Consider the following 16396-nt stretch of genomic DNA (forward strand, 5'->3'; position numbering starts at 1 on the left):
AAAAAATGGTGGAAATGGTCCTGGAAACGCCACCACGGCGCCCAGGCTCTGTTTTTGGGAAACTGGCCCAAAAAGGGGCTGATTTCAGGCCGTTTGCGGTGGTGCGTTAATAAAAAATAACTTTCCGGGTGCGACGGGGCGCTGCGGAGCCCTCGAGGTCCTCACGTGTCCCCATGTGCCGCTGTCACGTTGACTCATTTTCCCCCAAAATACCATCGCTCAATCAAAACGCCGTAAAAAAAAAAAAAAGCCCAATTTCAGCAGGATGTTAAGACGCCGACCTCGAGCTGGAGCATTTCGGGTGGAAAAAGTTAAAATTTCCCCCGTTCTGCTTAAAATTTGCCAATTTGTAGTTTTCTTGACCCATTTTTGCAGCTTTTCCATGGAGCTTTGTACCGTTTCTGTGGTGTTTTGTGCCTTTTCCACCCCTTTTAATGCCTTTTCTGTGCCGTTTTATGCCTTTTCTGCCCATTTTTGCAGCGTCTCTCAGTGTCGTTTTGCACCTTTTCCACCCTGTTTTCACAGTATTTTCTACGCCGTTTTCTCAGCGTCTCTCAGTGCCGTTTTGAGCCTGTTTTGCACCATTTTTGCCGTGTCTCCGCGCCGTTTCCACTTCTTTCCTATGCCGCTTTCACCGCCTCCTCTTAAAAGTTCATCAAAACGGGGATTCACCCCCAGTTTCAGCTGCAATTTTTGGAGGCACCAGGTAGCGACGCCGACTTTCCATTGGACACAAACCATCAAAAATCCACTAATTTGTCAGAAACCCCAAATATTAACGTACAAAAGGAGCCGGATAAGGAAAACAAATTGATTAAACCACAAATGTTTCAGCGGGATGTTCTCAAGCTTCACCAACATCCGCGGTTGGTGGAAAGAGGAGGAAAATGGATATAAATGGGTTTAAACACCATGAATTTTGCTGCTGGCGGGGATGAAGCAGGTGCAAATTTTAAACTAAAATCCCCCCCCAAATGCCACCGGGTTTAAAACCGACCAAAACCCACACAAAACCAGGTGAAAATTGAATTCAGCACCAAAATGGAGCAAGGAAACCACCCCCCCCGCCGGCGCCGGCCACCAAACTGCATTTTCAAATGTGGCTTTTTGGGGAAAAACTACCCAAAACGCCACACGGGTGGTGATTTTTGTGTTTTTTGCAGTCCTAAATTGGTTGAAATGAGCCCGAAACTGGGAGGGTTTGATGTCTTTTGGGATTTTTCACCAAAATAGGGTGGGTTTTTCTTCCTCCCCATCCAGGCTGCTGGTGGCGGCAGGTATTAAACGCCACCGGCAACGCTGCCGGCGAAGCCCTGATTGATGAAAAACCATCAGAAAAAGGGGAAAAATCAAAAAGGGAGGGTGAATTTGGGGGAAAAACCTGTAATTTGATAGGAAACATGAGTTGCTCCGGCGTAGCTAAAATCCCTGGGTTTGAACCCAAATGGAGATGTGCGTCGGGGACAGCACAAAGCCACGGCTCCGGGGGCTGCGGCCGCCGTTGCTCCATCTTCTGGGCGGCTGCGAGGGGGGAGGGTGTTTTGGGGGGCACCCAGGGACCCCCCCAAACCCCCTCCCCACAGATGGGGGGCACGGGGATGCTGGTGGAGAGGGTGGGTGCGCACTGGCTGAGGGGGGTGTGTGTGATAAAAGCCCCCCCCCCCCCCCCAATAAATGCCATTTGGGGGACCGCAGCTGTGAAAGGGGGGGTCCTGCCGCCTGCTGCAATCCCCCCCCCCCCCCGTTTTTTTTTTTTTTAACCAAAACCTGATTATTTTAAGGGAAAAAGGAGTGAGGGACAACACCCTCTTTGCACACAGGAGTGCAGTCCCCGGCAGGCTGCAATGGGGGGGAGGCAATAAAGGAGGGGAATAGGGGGGAACCCCCCAGTGTCCCCCTTTGTAGTGGGGGGGCATCACTATGTCCCCCCATGGCATGGCGGGGGCACCCTCAATGCCCCCCCCCCAATATAGCCCTGAATTACCCCGCATAGCATGGTGGGGGGGCACCCCTGTGGTTTCCTCCGGGGGGGATGAACCCCCAATTACTCCCCAAAAGTGAGGGGGTAACCCCATTTACTCCCGTAGCCTGGGGGGGGAATCCCCCAGTTACCCTATAGTCACGGGGGGGGGGGGGGTTAGCCCCAGCCACCCCAATAGCCAGGGGGAAAATTATCCCAATACCCCCCCCCCCATATGGGAGGGGGTGACCCCCAAATGGCCCCCAAAGAAGGGGGGGTACCCCCAATTACCACCCAGCTGGGGGGTGGCAACCCCAATTACCCCCCCCATACACTGGGGGGGGGGGGGCTATTTACCCCAAATTACACTCCCTAGCATTACCCCCATAGACACCCTCATAGCCTGGAGGGGGGGGTTTACCCCCAGCACCCCCCCGGGGGGGTCACCCCCAATTACCCCCTCACCTGGCGGAGGGTTTTACCCCCAATCCTCCCCCTAATCTTAAGGGGGGGGGGGCTTTAGGCCCCATTACCCCCAGGGGGTGATCACCCCCGACCACCCCCATCGCACACCCCCCCCGGGGGGGGTGCACCCCCCATTCCTGAGGGAGGGAGCCCCCCCAGGGGGCGGGGCGCCCCTCCCGGCCCCTCCTACCTGCGAGACGCTGCCATAGCGACCACCGGCTGCCTCCGAGGGGGGGGCCCGCGGCGCCCCCCCGCCGCCACCGCCGCTTGGAGCCGAGCGGGAGCCGCGGCCGCCGCGGGCCCCGCCGCTGCCATGGGGGGAACCCGCCGCCGCCGCCCTGACTGACACTGACTGACAGGCGGCCCCGCCCCGCAGCCAATCACGGCACCGCCTCCTCCCGCCCCCTCCGCGGCGCCACAGCCAATGAGCCGCCGCGGGGGACCCGGCTACTAAACCGCGCCTGTTGTGCGGTGAGCCAATAGACTGGCTCGTCGGTGGTTGATGGGCAAGCCGCCCTCCAATGAGATTCAAGGAGATGCTTCCCCCTGAGGGAGGGTGGGCACCGACTGGCTGAGAGGCGAATGGCAGGCGCAGGTGGCGATGATGGATAGGTAGACCGGCCAATCGGCTGCCACATCTCGCTTGGAGTGGCACCTGGCTGACAGGAGAGGGCAACAAGCCCCGCCTCTTCAGCTGAAGGGTTTGGATTTGATTGACCGGAGAATCTACCAATCGCTGGCGCAGGAGAAGGTGAGGCAGCCTATGGGGGCGCGGAGACTAGGCGGCATTCACCCCTCCGGCACAGGTGGCTGATCCCGCCTTTCTAGGGAAATTTTCGGCTCTTATTGGCTGACAGGGAATGATAGGCAGACGCCTCCGCCTATGGGGCGTCGAGTAGCTGATGGCAGCTCTGTGGTGAGGGGTCCAGGGTGGAGTCACCCTCCGTTACCTCAGGGATGGCGCCCGGGTAAGGGGGACCTGGGCTGGGGGTCCCCAGAGCCCCAGGGATGGGGTGCTGAGGTGACGGGGGTCCCCCATCCCGTAGGGACCCAGGGATGGGGACATTGGGGGCTCCTGGGATCCCCAGGGATGGGGACAATAGGGACCTCAGCTCCTCATAAATGGGGGTGACAGGGGTCCCACGTTTCTCAGGGATTCAGGTCCCCAGTGATTGCAGGGCCACTGGAGTCCCCAGTTGCCCAGGGAGAGGGCTGTGGGACACTGGGGGTGCTGAGGTGTCACTGGGGATATTTTTAACAGTGCCGAGAACTGGGTTTTTTGGGAGCTTAAAGGGATTTTCAACCATTCTAGCTTCAGTATTTAAAAAACCGTAAAAAAGGTTAAAGAGAGAAGGACGTGGAAGGTTTAGGGGTGGGAACGGGTGTTTTCCATCCTCTCTTGACTTTTATCTCGGTTTTCAATTCTTTCAGCTTAAAAAGTGCCATCCTTGATCTTTTTTTTTTTTTTTTGTTTTTTAAACCTCTTCGACACCACCAGGACAACCCGTATGCTGCTACCAGAGAGGTGACCCACCGTGAGAGCTCATGGGCCGAATTCACTGTGTTTTGACCCAAAAGGGCACGAGCAGCCAACCAGCGGAGGTGTTTGGCCTCACCTTCCTTAATTTCGGGATCAAAAAAGGGGAAATTGGACAAAAGGAGGAAGCCGCTTGCCCCGAGAACAGGGGAACCAGTGAGGGATGTTCAACTTTTGGCTGTGCTTGCTCTTCCCCACGGTGCCTCTGTGAAATTCAGCTGACATCAGTCAACGTGAAACGATTCATAACTTTTAACTTTCGTTTTCCATGATAGCCAGCCCAAGGGACGCCTGACTCGAAACCCTGACGGCATTTGGGCAACGAAAAGAGTTTTCCGGAGAAGGTATGAAGGAAAGGGTGTCCAAAAAACCGAGGATTTTCACAACACTAAGTTCCTCGCATTAAAAACACAAGAAATGATCACAAAAACACTGAATAAAATGCTAAAGAATCCCCACCAAACAAACAAAAGTGGAGTTTAGGGGCTCACCTCGGAGAATGCCGGTCGCTGTTTCGGCACGAAGCCTGCAAAAAACACCTCCTCGGGCAGGCGTTGGCCTCGTTTGAGGAGAGCAGAGTGTGTTTTTTTTAACCAATTATTCCAAAAATCAACAGGGAAGGGGCTGCGACACGTGGCGAGGGGCTGCCCAAGTGCATTGGCCGCTCCAAAGCTCCTGAGTGTGCGGATTTTTTTTTATTTTTTTTTTTCGTAGGAAATCAGAATTATGAAACGCGAGCGTTTCCTTCCCCCCCCCCCACCCCCGGATGGGATGACGCCTCTTCCCCACTGCATAAATCGGAGTGATATCAAAAAAAACGAAAGGATCAGAGATATGTCACAAGGCGAAGGTGCTGTCAGCACTTATGAGAACTGGGATTTCACTGAGGAGATGGAGTTGGAGAAGCGAGAGCGGTGGAAAGCGCCTAAAGGAGGTATCGGGGTGAGGGAGCGGGTTTGGGGATCCAGAGACATGAAACTAGAGGGTTTCAGCTCTTTAAACCGGTCTTTCTCCGAAGTTAGAGCCAAATTTTGATGCCTGGTTCCTCCATTGGGTCACAATCTAGGAAAAAGAGGTTTGAGCGTGGAGAACGGGGTGGTGGAGCCTCTCGAGAGGTTGTTTTGGGGAGATCTCTCCTCTTTGTGCTCTTCTTTAAGAAAATATCTGTTGGGGGGGGGAGTTATTTGGGGTCGCCTCCCCCCATTTCGCCCCTGGCAGCGCTGTCCCTCCTAGCCTCGTCTCCGGAGAGAGCCGTCGCGCTGCTGTACGTGCTTCTGGCCCTCGTCTTCGTGCTCTTCATGGCCCTCGCTATCGTGAATCTCCAGAGAGGTGAGTCCACCGCGCGCCCCTTGCTCTGATCGCCCCCGCTGAGCGCAGGGCGGGCACGATTTGGGGGAAAACACCAGCGGATGGAGCAAAACGTGGGTTCAAGTTAGGATTGAAGGCCCTTTTGCAGCCCGCGAGCTCTTCGGGGTCAGCTCTGGAGCGAAGGCGAGTGCTCTTTTCCTCTCCCCCAGTATCCGCAGCGTGGGAGGCGTTGGAACAAGCCCGGACGCAGAGCGAGAACAGCCACACGACGGCGTGGCACAACCTCTCAGAAGTCCAGCACGCCCTCGGTACAACATCTTGCCCCAAAATGGCTCCCTGGCACCCCTTGTACCCTTGATACCTGCATGGATTTTCCCCCTGGTGCTTCCCGGGGTGCTTTTTCCAGAAAAAAAAAGAACCAAAGCCGCTTTCCATCAGGACAGAGATGGTCAGGGCTTGTTTTGAGCTTTCTCCTCTTATTTTCCTCTTAGATAAACAGCTCTCTGGCGAGCTCAAGGCGATTCATGGCCAACTTCTGAACGGTATGCCAAGGAAAAGGCTGTTTTGGGAAAACGCGGGCAGAATCCTGACCACCAGGCGCAGGCAGCGACGAGATGGGGGTCAAAAGCAGAGTTTTTCCTCCTTCCAGTGTCACAAGAAGTGGAGAACATGCGGTGGAAGATGACACGGTACGAAGCGGAGGGCGGGACGGAGCTGTCAGATCGCCTCCGTGTCCTGGGTGAGAGCCTGATTTTGATGGAAAATCGTTAAAATCGGTCCTCCTCGATTCCCAAAACATGCCGTAGATGCTCCGAAGATTCCTAACACGTGCACTGGGAGCGGACAAAGCCAACCTTAATGAGTCTGAGATATCATTAAGTATAATATTAAAGGAAAAAAACCTTTCTCGGCCTGAATAAAAAGCTCATTTAACGGAAAGGCTTTGAGGTTTTACTGCCTGAAGTTTAGAGAGCGGTAACTCGCACCAGGAAAACCCACAGCGAAACCCACGGTGTAAACTGGGACAGAAAGGAAAAGGGGAAGGGGGACAAAACCGGTTTTTTAGGCCTTTGCGACAGCTGAATTACCTTTTATTCTCTCCCCGGCAGAGGAAAGGGACACGCTGCTGCGGCGGCAGCTGGCGGAGGTGAAGCAGGAGCAGAGCCGCGCGTCGGCGCTCCTCGACGCGGCGCTGGAGGGGACGCGCAACCTCTCAGGTGAGGGGTAGCGGTGGGGCTGAGCCCGCGGGCGTCTCCCTGGGCTCACCCACGCATTCTCTTTTATTTTTTTCCCCCGTTTTCCCCTCAGAATTTCTCTGCACGCGTTGTCCCGCCGGCTGGCAGCAGTTCTCCAAAACCTGCTATTTCTTTTCCACCAACAACAAACCCTGGCTGGCTGCTAAAGACTTTTGCACCAGCTTCAACGCCCATCTGGCCATCGTCGACACCGAGCAGGAAAACGTAAGCTGAGAAATCCCATAAAAAGTGAAAAAAACCCTTAGATTTCATGAGTTTAGAGGAATATTAGACTCCAGTTCCACAAACGGAAAGCTGGAAGTTAAGCACGGGTGACTCAAGGCTGCCCGTGGAGGCGGGAAAATGCAACCGGTTGAGGTTCCCTCTTGGTTCTGAAGAGATTTGGCCAAATTGCAGGAATTTCTGGTGTGATTTAAGGTTTATTTTTTGGGAAAAGTCGGGGGGGAAGCGGCTGCCCCGCTGGGGTCTGTGTGAAGTCACGGAGAAATTATTCAAATTCTTGAGAAATTATTAAAGTTATGGAATGAATTACAGAAATATAACCCAAACCGCGCACAAGTTAACATTTCTACCCCGATTTAGACAATTCCTACCTCCCATTCAGGAGGGTGCTTTCACCGCCCCGGCTTTTAAAAAAGCACGTTGGGTCTGAAAAAAGCTTCTTCCTCCAGCTATTAGAAATTGCAGCACTTTTTTGCCATTTCCCATGGGAAACGTTGTATTTTTTGTCACGCTTGTGGCGCGTCACGGTTGTCCCCTGCAAGGGACAGGCTCCCCGATGCCACCGACTGCCGGCACCGGCCTCGGCGCCGCTGAATCCCTTTGCCGTCGCTTTCTGCTTCCTCTCCTGACGCTTCTTTTTCTTCCCCGTTTGCAGAAATTTCTGGCAAATCACGTCATGGAGAATCGGGTGTTCTGGCTGGGCCTGACCGACATGCACAAAGAAGGCGACTGGCAGTGGGTGAACGGCCGCTCCCTCTCTCTCTCGTACGTTTTTCAGCCTCATCGGAGGGTAAATTGCCCCCCCCAAAAATCAGCCCTGTTCTCCCTCGGCCCCTTTTTTTGCTCAAAAAAAAGGCGCCGCGCCCTCATTACCGCACCCGTCCGTTCTGGTTTAGTGCTTAAAAAGCACGGAAACCAGTTTTGTGCTGCCGCGGCACCTGAAGATGCCGGGTGGAGGGAAAGGTGAGAGGAGCCACCCTGCTGCAGGCAAGATTTTGGCTTTTCCCCCCCCAAATTTGCTTTGGTTTTGGGGGCTGAAAACCCAGGTGGGAACGCGCAAGGAGCCGCAGCGCCTGCTTGGTTCCCGACCGAGACCCCGCGCCCTGAGTCAAAGGGGTTATTTCTAATGGATCTTTCTCATTTTGGGGATTCTGGGAAAAACACCGCGATCGAAGCAGAGCCGTTTTCCTGCGTTAAACGGGGGGAAAACAGGAAAAATCACCGAAATTGCATTGCTGTGTTAACTGGGGGAGAAAGTTTTTTTGGGGGGGCTGTTACCCTCCCCGGGGAGATGCTGCGGGGTCGGTGTGCTCTCCGCCTGACTCCCCCCTACTTAAACTCCCCCCCCCTAAAACCCAACAAGTTCCCAAACGGAGAGTTTTTCACCCAAAATGGTGTGCCTACCCTCCTCAGGTTCTGGAATAGCGGTGAACCCAACAACGTGGGCCACCACGGCGAGGACTGTGTCACCATCTACTCCAGCGGCCGCTGGAACGACGCTACCTGTTCCAACAACGAGGCCTGGATCTGCGAACGCAGCTGCTAACGGTTTCCCCCGGGGCCGCCTGCTCACCTCCCCGCAGCTTAAAAATGGGGAAAAACCAGTAAAAACCCGGCAAAACCAAGCGCAAGGTGAAAACACGAGGTTCTAGGAAAAAAAGGGGTTTGAAAATGGGTACCCCCCCCCTTCCCAAAAGTGGGGTGCGCTGCTTGGGGGTGGGCAAACCGCTGTGGTGGAGGGGTTAAACCGTTTGAGGGGGTCACACCTTAGGGTGAAATTTAGAGATTTTGGGGGTGTTTGTTAACATTTTGTCACCGTTTACCTGTTGCGCCGAGGCTCGACGTATCGCTTGCCGGTTAATCAGGAAAACAAATTAATAAAGAAAGCGCTTCGATTACGATTTGAACCAAAACTCACGTAAATCGAGCCGACGCGGCGCCGAGCAGGGTCGGCGCACACCTTTTTCCCAGGGTTTAGGTAAAAAAAAAAACAACCCAAAAAGGGAAGAGAGACCAGCGAAGACGAGGCGCGAATGTGTTTTCTGGGTGTATATGCAAATCCTCAACTCGTGGGTGCTGAAGCGCGACGCCTGTTTTGCCGAAAGGCCGCGCTACCGGATTCCCCTCCCGGCGTGGGCAGCGGCTCCGCTGGAAGATTTGGGATTTCGCCGGTGCGGTGTTTAACACCTGTAGGCGCCGCCGTGGCGGTTTTATCTACAATCCCTAAAAAAACCCCACACCTGTGCGGGAGCTGCCTTCAAATTCCCGCCGGTGGCAGAGCTCCCGCCGCGTCACCGTTTCTCCCCCAAACCCAACCCTGTCACCCCCAAATTCACCGAATCCCACGGGCCACCGCAAAAGGCGTAATTTTTGCGGAGGGAAGAGCAGAGTCTCGCCCTCGTTTCGCCGCCCATTTGCGCGTCATCGCCGCTCCGGTGCGGAGAAGGAACTGAAACCTCAGCGCCGAACCGCCGGACAAAATGGGGTGCCGGAGGCGGCGAGGGGTGTGCCAGGGAGCGTGCCAAGGGGTATAACTCGCCGCCGGGCGCCTGCGCGGCTACTTTCCCCGGCAAAGCATGGCCCGGCAAGAGACCTATGGCAACTGGTTGGGTCCCCCGCCGGCGCCCACCAAGCGTTTGGTGAGACAAGCAGGTAAAATTAGGGAACCCCCCTTTTCTCCGTGTCCTTGGCGCGCATTTTCGGGGCCGGCGGGTGTTTCGGTGAAGCGCGGCGGTGTCCGAATATGCCGGCGGGGCACCGCCGTCATACGGAGCGGGGCGAAACGCCTTCGGGGTTCTCAGAGTCGTGCGGGTCTCGCTCTGCGCTCAAGAGCCCCTAAATCTCCAGGTTTGGCCCCAATTTCATGTGTCAGCTCCACGCTGGGCCTTAAAAAAAAGCAGCGGCAACTTCTTCACCGGCAGCGATGGGGTTAGAAGAAGCGCTAGCGGTGGTTTTGAGGTTATCCTCAACGCTCTTTCCTTTTTTTTTTTTTTTCCTTTTTTGGCAGGAATTTACTCCGTCGCTGGGAAAATGACACCCATGGGTGACTTCAGACCGGGTAAGTCATCATTTTTTCACCTTTTCAGGCTTTTTTGTAGCGCAGATGGAAAGCAGAACTCTCTGAGGTGCCTCCCCAAGGCCGAACTGGGCTTTATTTTCAGCTTGGTTAATCAAACGTGTTTTGCTATATGTGGCGTTGCTCTCCGAATTTGGTTCGTTCTGTCCAATGAGATCAAATCGCCCCAAAAATATCCTGAAAGTCCACGCTGGGGGGATCGAGGAGGAATTTATCGCTCCGTCCTCACTCTCGGAGCTGGCGTTTGCACCTTCACAGGCTCAAATTCATCCCCTCCCGCCGCGGAGAGCTTCAAACTTCAGCAGAATTGCTTGGATTCGCAGCCGAGGGGAGAAGTCGGCTCTGAAAGAGCGGCGCAACGTTAAATATAAAATCGATAAAATCAATATATATTGAGAAAAGGGTGGAAAAACCTCGCCGAGGTGCTGCGGATTTACCAAAGGAGAAAGGGGAATTGCATTTTTTTTTACACTTTCCAAAGAATCCAGCTGATCGTTAATGGGTAGGATTCCCGGTTGGCCTAAAAACCCGATTTTCACCCATTTTACCTCTCACGTAGCGTCCCCGGACAGCTTCGAGGACGATTACGACGACGTGTCCCTGTCGGAATCGGATCGTGGCCACAAGCCGCTGCCGGCCGATGAAGATCTGCAGAGCCAGAAGAGCAAAGGAGGCACAGGTAGCGCCCGTTTCCTCTCCCCGCATTGCTTGCGCGGTCAAGAACCTCCGCGGGGCAGGATTTGGCCCTAAAATGCCCCAAAAACATCCCCCAGTGACTCTTTCCTTCCTCCCAACAGGGGTTTACATCCTGGCGGGGAAACCAGCATCTCCACATTCTTCCCAAAAGGGTGAGTCGCTCTCAACCGATGCCGCTATCCCGTAGCGGAGGCCTCGGCCGGATCCAGACCCGGGAAGCTGGGATTTCTCCCCGATTTCTTCCGCGCTGCTCTCCGCAGGTAACCCGGATCCCAGCGGTGACAGGGGACAGAGCCGCAGGATGACGTCGGTGATCGTCCTCTACGTCCTGGTAGCGCTGAGCTTCGTCGCGTGGGTGCTGTTCTTCACGCTGGCCATGGTGAAGCGTAAGTGTCCCCAGAAGGGTCCCCGCCGGGCCGGGAAACAGCTGGTTTGGTTAAAACACCCCAAAAAAACCCATTTTCACTGTTAAAAATAATGCGCGGCTCATGCCCGCGATGTTTTAAGCGTCCATCCACGTGGAAACCGCAGCTAAAGCCCGTCGGTTGTCGTGATTTGGTTTCAATTCCACCTCGGTATGTGAATTTTAGGGGTTTCTCACCAAATTGCTCCCGGTGCGCTACATCTGGGTGCTGCCTCCTTCTGCCTGCACCGGCGGCGCTCCCCATTTACTACAGGGTATAAAACCAGAGTAAATCCATTGTGGAATTCCCCACTCAGCCCAAAAAAACCATAAATTGGGCCCATTTAGACACCACTCGCGTTTCCTCGGTATGATCCGGTCAGGTTTTTTCTTTCGTTTTCATTTCAGAGATGGAAATTATGGCGGAGTTAAAGCTCTTGAGGACAAACTACTCGGAGAATCAAGCCAACGGTACGTCCTCGGTCTCACATCCCCGCCGTGAAGTTTAACGATGGTTGGGAGACACGGATTTTTATTTTTTTTTTTTTAGCGTTTGGCTCTTTTTTCTGGCACCGGTTTTGCTTTTTGGTGTAAGGGAAGGAAAAATGGAATTGTCTTGTCGAGCGGCTCCTGGTTCTGCTCCGTCTCTTTGTGAAGCAACGCCGGCTTCGACTGACTTGTTTTTGATTTCCACTGGGAATTACACCGGGGGAATGGTGTAGATCGGACACCGAATGAGCTCATGCCCCAATCCCGAAGGAATTAACCCCAAAAGGGTGTAAATAGGAGCAAATCAGCCCTTGGGATATCACGGGATTTATCCTGATTAGGATCTTACTGGGGGGAAAAAATCCACCTCATTATCGCTGTTAAAAGTTACGGGCAGGACGTAAATCCTACAGAAAATTCTGCAAAAGTCAAATTTAACGGGCCAAATCCTTAACCGCTGCCAAATAAGTGATTAATTCAATTATATTATGGGTGATATTGCAGCAAAACGTCACCCAAAGAGAAAAAAAAAAAACACGCGGCAAAGCTGGCAGCCGGTGACGCAAGAGCTTTTGCGACCCTGATTGAGATTTCTACGTGCGGAAAAGTAATAAATCCTGGGGGAAATAGCTCAAGATTTGGGTAAACCGAAGGGGGAAAAGCAGGAAAAAGTGGGGTGGGGACGGGGCTGGCGGCGGTCGCTCACCCCGTTGCGCTTCCCAGTGCGGCAGGGGCTGTTGGAGACGCAACGGGAACAGATACGGATGCGGAGCGGGATGCACAAATACTACGAGGAATTGCAGGACATCACAGGTAAAGCCACGATCTCCATCTTGACGATCTCGCGTCGTGCGCCAGGGGAGAAACCTGGCCCGGAAAGACCGCGGTGGTCTTCGGGATGGAAAATTTGGGTGATTTATGCTGATTTTGAGATGTCACCCAGAGAAAAAAACTGATTTTTGCCTGGGTTTTGGGGGTTTCTTGTCCTTCCAGCGCTGATCTGCAGATCCGTCCTGGACAACAAGAAGTGCTCGGCCGGTTGGAAGATCTTCGAGAAAAGCTGCTACTCCTTCTCGACGGAGAGGATGAGCTGGTGGGACGCGAAGGAGATCTGCACCGACCAAGGCGCTCACCTGGTCATCATCAACTCGGACCTGGAGCAGGTCAGTCGGACGCTCGCGAGTGAAAAACAACCAATTTCTCAGCTTACGCCGTGCCCAAAACACCCATTTTTCTCAGAGAATTCCCGCTCTGGCAAACACGGCAACTCTAAAACCTCTTTTTTTGGCCTCAAATTAGCCAAGATCGGCCATCGGGCTCGGAGTTATCTGCAGGGGGAGAGCGGCGCCGATGGCCAAGCCGAGTTCAGCCGACTACGACGTCTGTTTTTAGGAAAAAAATGCTAAAAAATGGAGCAAAAAAAACCAAAAACATCTCCTTTCCGGAGCGCTGCGTACGCGTTTTGCTTTTAACCCACCCAAAATATTCATTATTTACCAAAACCCGCTGCTTAGATAGCGTGGCGATGACCTCACCTTAATTACCAAAAGCCTTGAGGTGCTCCGTAGTCCGCCGGAATTTTTGTTTTGGGGTTGTTTTAACCAATTCTGCTTTTTTAGGAATTCCTGAAGGATAATATTAACAGCAGCAGCACGTACTGGCTGGGAGTGACGGATCAACTGGAGGAAGGCACCTGGGTCTGGACTAACGGCGAACAGACAAGTATTAGGTAAAAATTCCCACCGGGAATTCCCCCAAACTGGAAAATAATCAGAAAATAAAGGGAAAAAGGGGAAGCTGACTCACCGAAACTTTGGTTTTTGGTAGTTTTACGTAAGTAAAAAAAATGCTGCTTTCGAGCGTTTTCTTGCTGGCGGTAAAAAAAAAAAAAAATGGAGCTTTTTAGTGGTTTTCTTCCCTCAAAAATATAAATTTTACCTCTTCCTGAGAACGCTCCGCTCCTTGGATTTGTTTTTATTTCTTTATTATTTTCACTTTTCCTTTTTTTTTTTTCCTTTTTCTCCTCCTTTTTCCAGCTACTGGAACACGTGGAAGGAGAACAAAGACAAGGACCAGAAGGACTGCGGCATCATCGGGCCCGACGGCATCTGGAACGACGAGAGATGCTCCCGCTCCAACCACTGGATTTGCGAAAAATCCTGGAATTGCTGACTTCAGCATTATTTTTTCCTGTTTCGGGACAATTTTCAGTGTATCCATAAAAAAAACAAAACAAAAAAAAAGGACATTTCAAACTTCCCGCTCGGGATGAACTCACGCAGCTCCAGGGGGATCCGGAGGCTCCACGCTCCCATTTTTTACCTATTAATGACGTGCAAATCCCTAAAAAAAAAATCACTAAAATCCCCCAACCGTAAACTTGGAAAAAAAAGGGATTTTTTTTAGTGAAAATAACTACTGTAAAATGGTTAAAAACCCACTCACCGGCGCAAAAACGGTCCCGTTTCTCAGCGTCGCCGAATTTCTCCGTTCTCCCCAGCTCCGCTGCCACGTCGCCGTTTCCGCTTAACTCAAAAAAAGAAGATTTCGGTAAAATCCTGGGGTTTATTCCCAGGATTATACTTTTTTTTCCATATTTATCCTTCCCTTCCGCAGGCGCCAGCCCCCACAACCAAAAAAACCCCCAATTCTGCTCCTTTCTACGTCTCAATTCACCCCATAAAACTTATTTTTTTTTTCATTTTTAAGAAACGCAGCGTGCGCCGTTCGGTCTTTTTTCACCCCAAATAAATAAAACGGCTCCGTCAGCCTCATCCCAGTGGCTGAAAATTTCTGGAATCCCGTTAAAACCGCGGTGTGACGTTAACGTTTGTTTTTTTTTTTTTTTAAAAAGGTTATAAACTACAAAAAAAAAAAAATAAATCGATGTTTCGGGGGGAATTTATACGTTATCGATCAACGATTTGTTACGGGTAATGAAATTCCCTCTCCGGGTTGAAAATTAAGCTCCCTCCCCCCGCTGAAAATTAGGAAATTTGACCCAGCTTTGAGAAATTTGCTGTAAAATCAATAAAAAAAGGCCCCCTGGCAGAAAGTGAAACTGGTTTTAAGCCGTTTTTGGCTGGTTTTCAACAAAAAAAGAAGGATAAAAATCGACCGGTGGCGGAGCCGGCGCAAAGCGACGCTTCTGGCCTGTGAAAAATTGTGGATTTAACCAAAATGCCTGTTTCTGGCAGGGAAATGGGCTGGGGGGGGGGGCGGGCCCTGCTTATGTGGGGAGCAGTGGCTCTGGAGGCTCTGGTGATGGAGACTGGGGGTTACTGGGAGCACTGGGGCGAAGGGGTACTGGGAGGGCGGTGGGAGCACTGGGGAACTAGGCTGGGGGGGGTACTGGGAGGGCACTGGGAGGCTACTGGGCAAACACTGGGAGCACTAGGGCAGGGAGACAGCCCAGTCCCAGCACTGGGGGGGTACTGGGAGGGCATTGGGGCAGGGAGACAGCCCAGTCCTAGCACTGGGGGGGTACTGGGAGCACTGGGGCAGGGAGACAGCCCAGTCCCAGCACTGGGGGGATACTGGGAGGGCACTGGGGCAGGGAGACAGCCCAGTCCCAGCACTGGGGGGGTACTGGGAGGGCACTGGGGCAGGGAGACAGCCCAGTCCTAGCACTGGGGGGGTACTGGGAGCACTGGGGCAGGGAGACAGCCCAGTCCCAGTACTGGGGGGATACTGGGAGGGCATTGGGGTAGGGAGACAGCCCAGTCCTAGCACTGGGGGGGTACTGGGAGCACTGGGGCAGGGAGACAGCCCAGTCCTAGCACTGGGGGGGTACTGGGAGCACTGGGGCAGGGAGACAGCCCAGTCCTAGCACTGGGGGGGTACTGGGAGCACTGGGGCAGGGAGACAGCCCAGTCCCAGTACTGGGGGGATACTGGGAGGGCACTGGGGCAGGGAGACAGCCCAGTCCCAGCACTGGGGGGTACTGGGAGGGCACTGGGGCAGGGAGACAGCCCAGTCCTAGCACTGGGGGGGTACTGGGAGCACTGGGGCAGGGAGCCACCCCAGTCCCAGTACTGGGGGGATACTGGGAGGGCACTGGGGCAGGGAAACAGCCCAGTCCCAGCACTGGGGGGGTACTGGGAGGGCACTGGGGCAGGGAGACAGCCCAGTCCTAGCACTGGGGGGGTACTGGGAGCACTGGGGCAGGGAGACAGCCCAGTCCCAGCACTGGGGGGGTACTGGGAGGGCACTGGGGCAGGGAGACAGCCCAGTCCCGGCACTGGGGGGGTACTGGGAGGGCACTGGGGCAGGGAGACAGCCCAGTCCTAGCACTGGGGGGGTACTGGGAGCACTGGGGCAGGGAGACAGCCCAGTCCCAGTACTGGGGGGATACTGGGAGGGCACTGGGGCAGGGAGACAGCCCAGTCCCAGCACTGGGGGGGTACTGGGAGGGTACTGGGGCAGGGAGACAGCCCAGTCCCAGCACTGGGGGATACTGGGAGGGCACTGGGGGGGTACTGGGAGGCCACTGGGGCAGAGAGACAGCCCAGTCCCAGCACTGGGGGGGTACTGGGAGCACTGGGGGCAGGGTGATGCCCCCAGCGCCTCCATCCCCCTCACCTCTCCTCAGGACCCACCTCAGCTTCCCTTGACGCCCCATAGGCTGAGCCACGCTGCCCATCTCAGCTCACAGCCAACCACTGCCTTCTCTGTGCTCTGGGGGGGCGGGTTTTCCCTTAGCACCGCCTCCCTGGGTCACCACTGCCCATTGGCTGGCACCACCACCACTCAGCCCACCCCACCCCACGATAGGCCCCCCTTGCTCCCACCTCCCACCAATCAGGCACCTCTCTGGCACTTGGGGTGCACCATTGGCTGCCAACTCCTGTCAATCAAGAACTGGAAGGGAGCTGATTGGCTTCTGGGGGAAGGGAGGCAGGGCTTGATTGGCTGAAGGCCCCGCCTTCTCCTGACTGAGCCACGCCCACCCTGGGAGTGGGCCCAGGCCTCCAGGCCCCCCTTC

The 16396-nt window shown here is 54.3% G+C and overlaps 3 protein-coding genes across 7 annotated transcripts in view; 2 read left to right on the top strand and 1 right to left on the bottom strand.

Moving 5' to 3' along the window:
* The window catches only part of EVI5L (ecotropic viral integration site 5 like), a 19045-nt gene extending 16279 nt beyond the window's left edge, over positions 1-2766 (bottom strand). For all 3 annotated transcript variants that reach the window (XM_087778147.1, XM_087778148.1, XM_087778146.1), the window contains exon 1: positions 2616-2766. The gene's annotated coding sequence lies outside the window, so the exon portion shown is untranslated. The remainder of the gene's footprint in view (positions 1-2615) is intronic.
* The window catches only part of LOC104014961 (uncharacterized), a 10189-nt gene extending 383 nt beyond the window's left edge, over positions 1-9806 (top strand). The window contains exons 2-12 of one of the 3 annotated variants that reach the window (XR_015709121.1): positions 3924-4306; positions 4677-4896; positions 5196-5291; positions 5480-5578; positions 5762-5812; positions 5920-6009; positions 6380-6487; positions 6579-6730; positions 7404-7513; positions 8162-8380; positions 9756-9806. Coding sequence is in view for 2 of the 3 variants with exons in the window: in XM_087778201.1 (XP_087634327.1) it covers positions 4689-4896; positions 5196-5291; positions 5480-5578; positions 5762-5812; positions 5920-6009; positions 6380-6487; positions 6579-6730; positions 7404-7513; positions 8162-8294 (1047 nt within the window). In the remaining variant the exon portion in view is untranslated. Of the gene's footprint in view, positions 1-3923; positions 4307-4676; positions 4897-5195; positions 5292-5479; positions 5579-5761; positions 5813-5919; positions 6010-6379; positions 6488-6578; positions 6731-7403; positions 7514-8161; positions 8629-9755 lie in introns of those variants that run through there. The other 2 variants (XM_087778201.1, XM_087778202.1) reach the window with 2 other exon arrangements.
* Positions 9206-14011, top strand: LOC104014962 (C-type lectin domain family 17, member A). Its single transcript, XM_009467648.2, has 10 exons — positions 9206-9400; positions 9756-9806; positions 10384-10503; positions 10622-10672; positions 10781-10906; positions 11332-11394; positions 12136-12225; positions 12406-12575; positions 13032-13141; positions 13449-14011. The coding sequence occupies exons 1-10, from the start codon at positions 9325-9327 to the stop codon at positions 13582-13584; spliced, it is 993 nt and encodes a 330-aa protein (XP_009465923.1). The 5' UTR covers positions 9206-9324; the 3' UTR covers positions 13585-14011.
* Positions 14012-16396: the final 2385 nt, after the last annotated feature.

The sequence above is a fragment of the Nipponia nippon genome, unplaced genomic scaffold (assembly GCF_047370975.1).
Source record: "Nipponia nippon isolate SJK-2023a ecotype South Korea unplaced genomic scaffold, ASM4737097v1 scaffold_42, whole genome shotgun sequence".
Classification (NCBI taxonomy): Eukaryota; Metazoa; Chordata; class Aves; order Pelecaniformes; family Threskiornithidae; genus Nipponia; species Nipponia nippon.

Coding starts and splice junctions, on each gene's coding strand:
- LOC104014962 (XM_009467648.2), top strand. CDS start 9,325: ATGGCCCGGCAAGAGACCTATGGCAACTGGTTGGGTCCCCCGCCGGCG. Junction 9,401..9,755: donor GCGTTTGGTGAGACAAGCAG/GTAAAATTAGGG, acceptor CTTTTTTGGCAG/GAATTTACTCCGTCGCTGGG. Junction 9,807..10,383: donor CATGGGTGACTTCAGACCGG/GTAAGTCATCAT, acceptor CCTCTCACGTAG/CGTCCCCGGACAGCTTCGAG.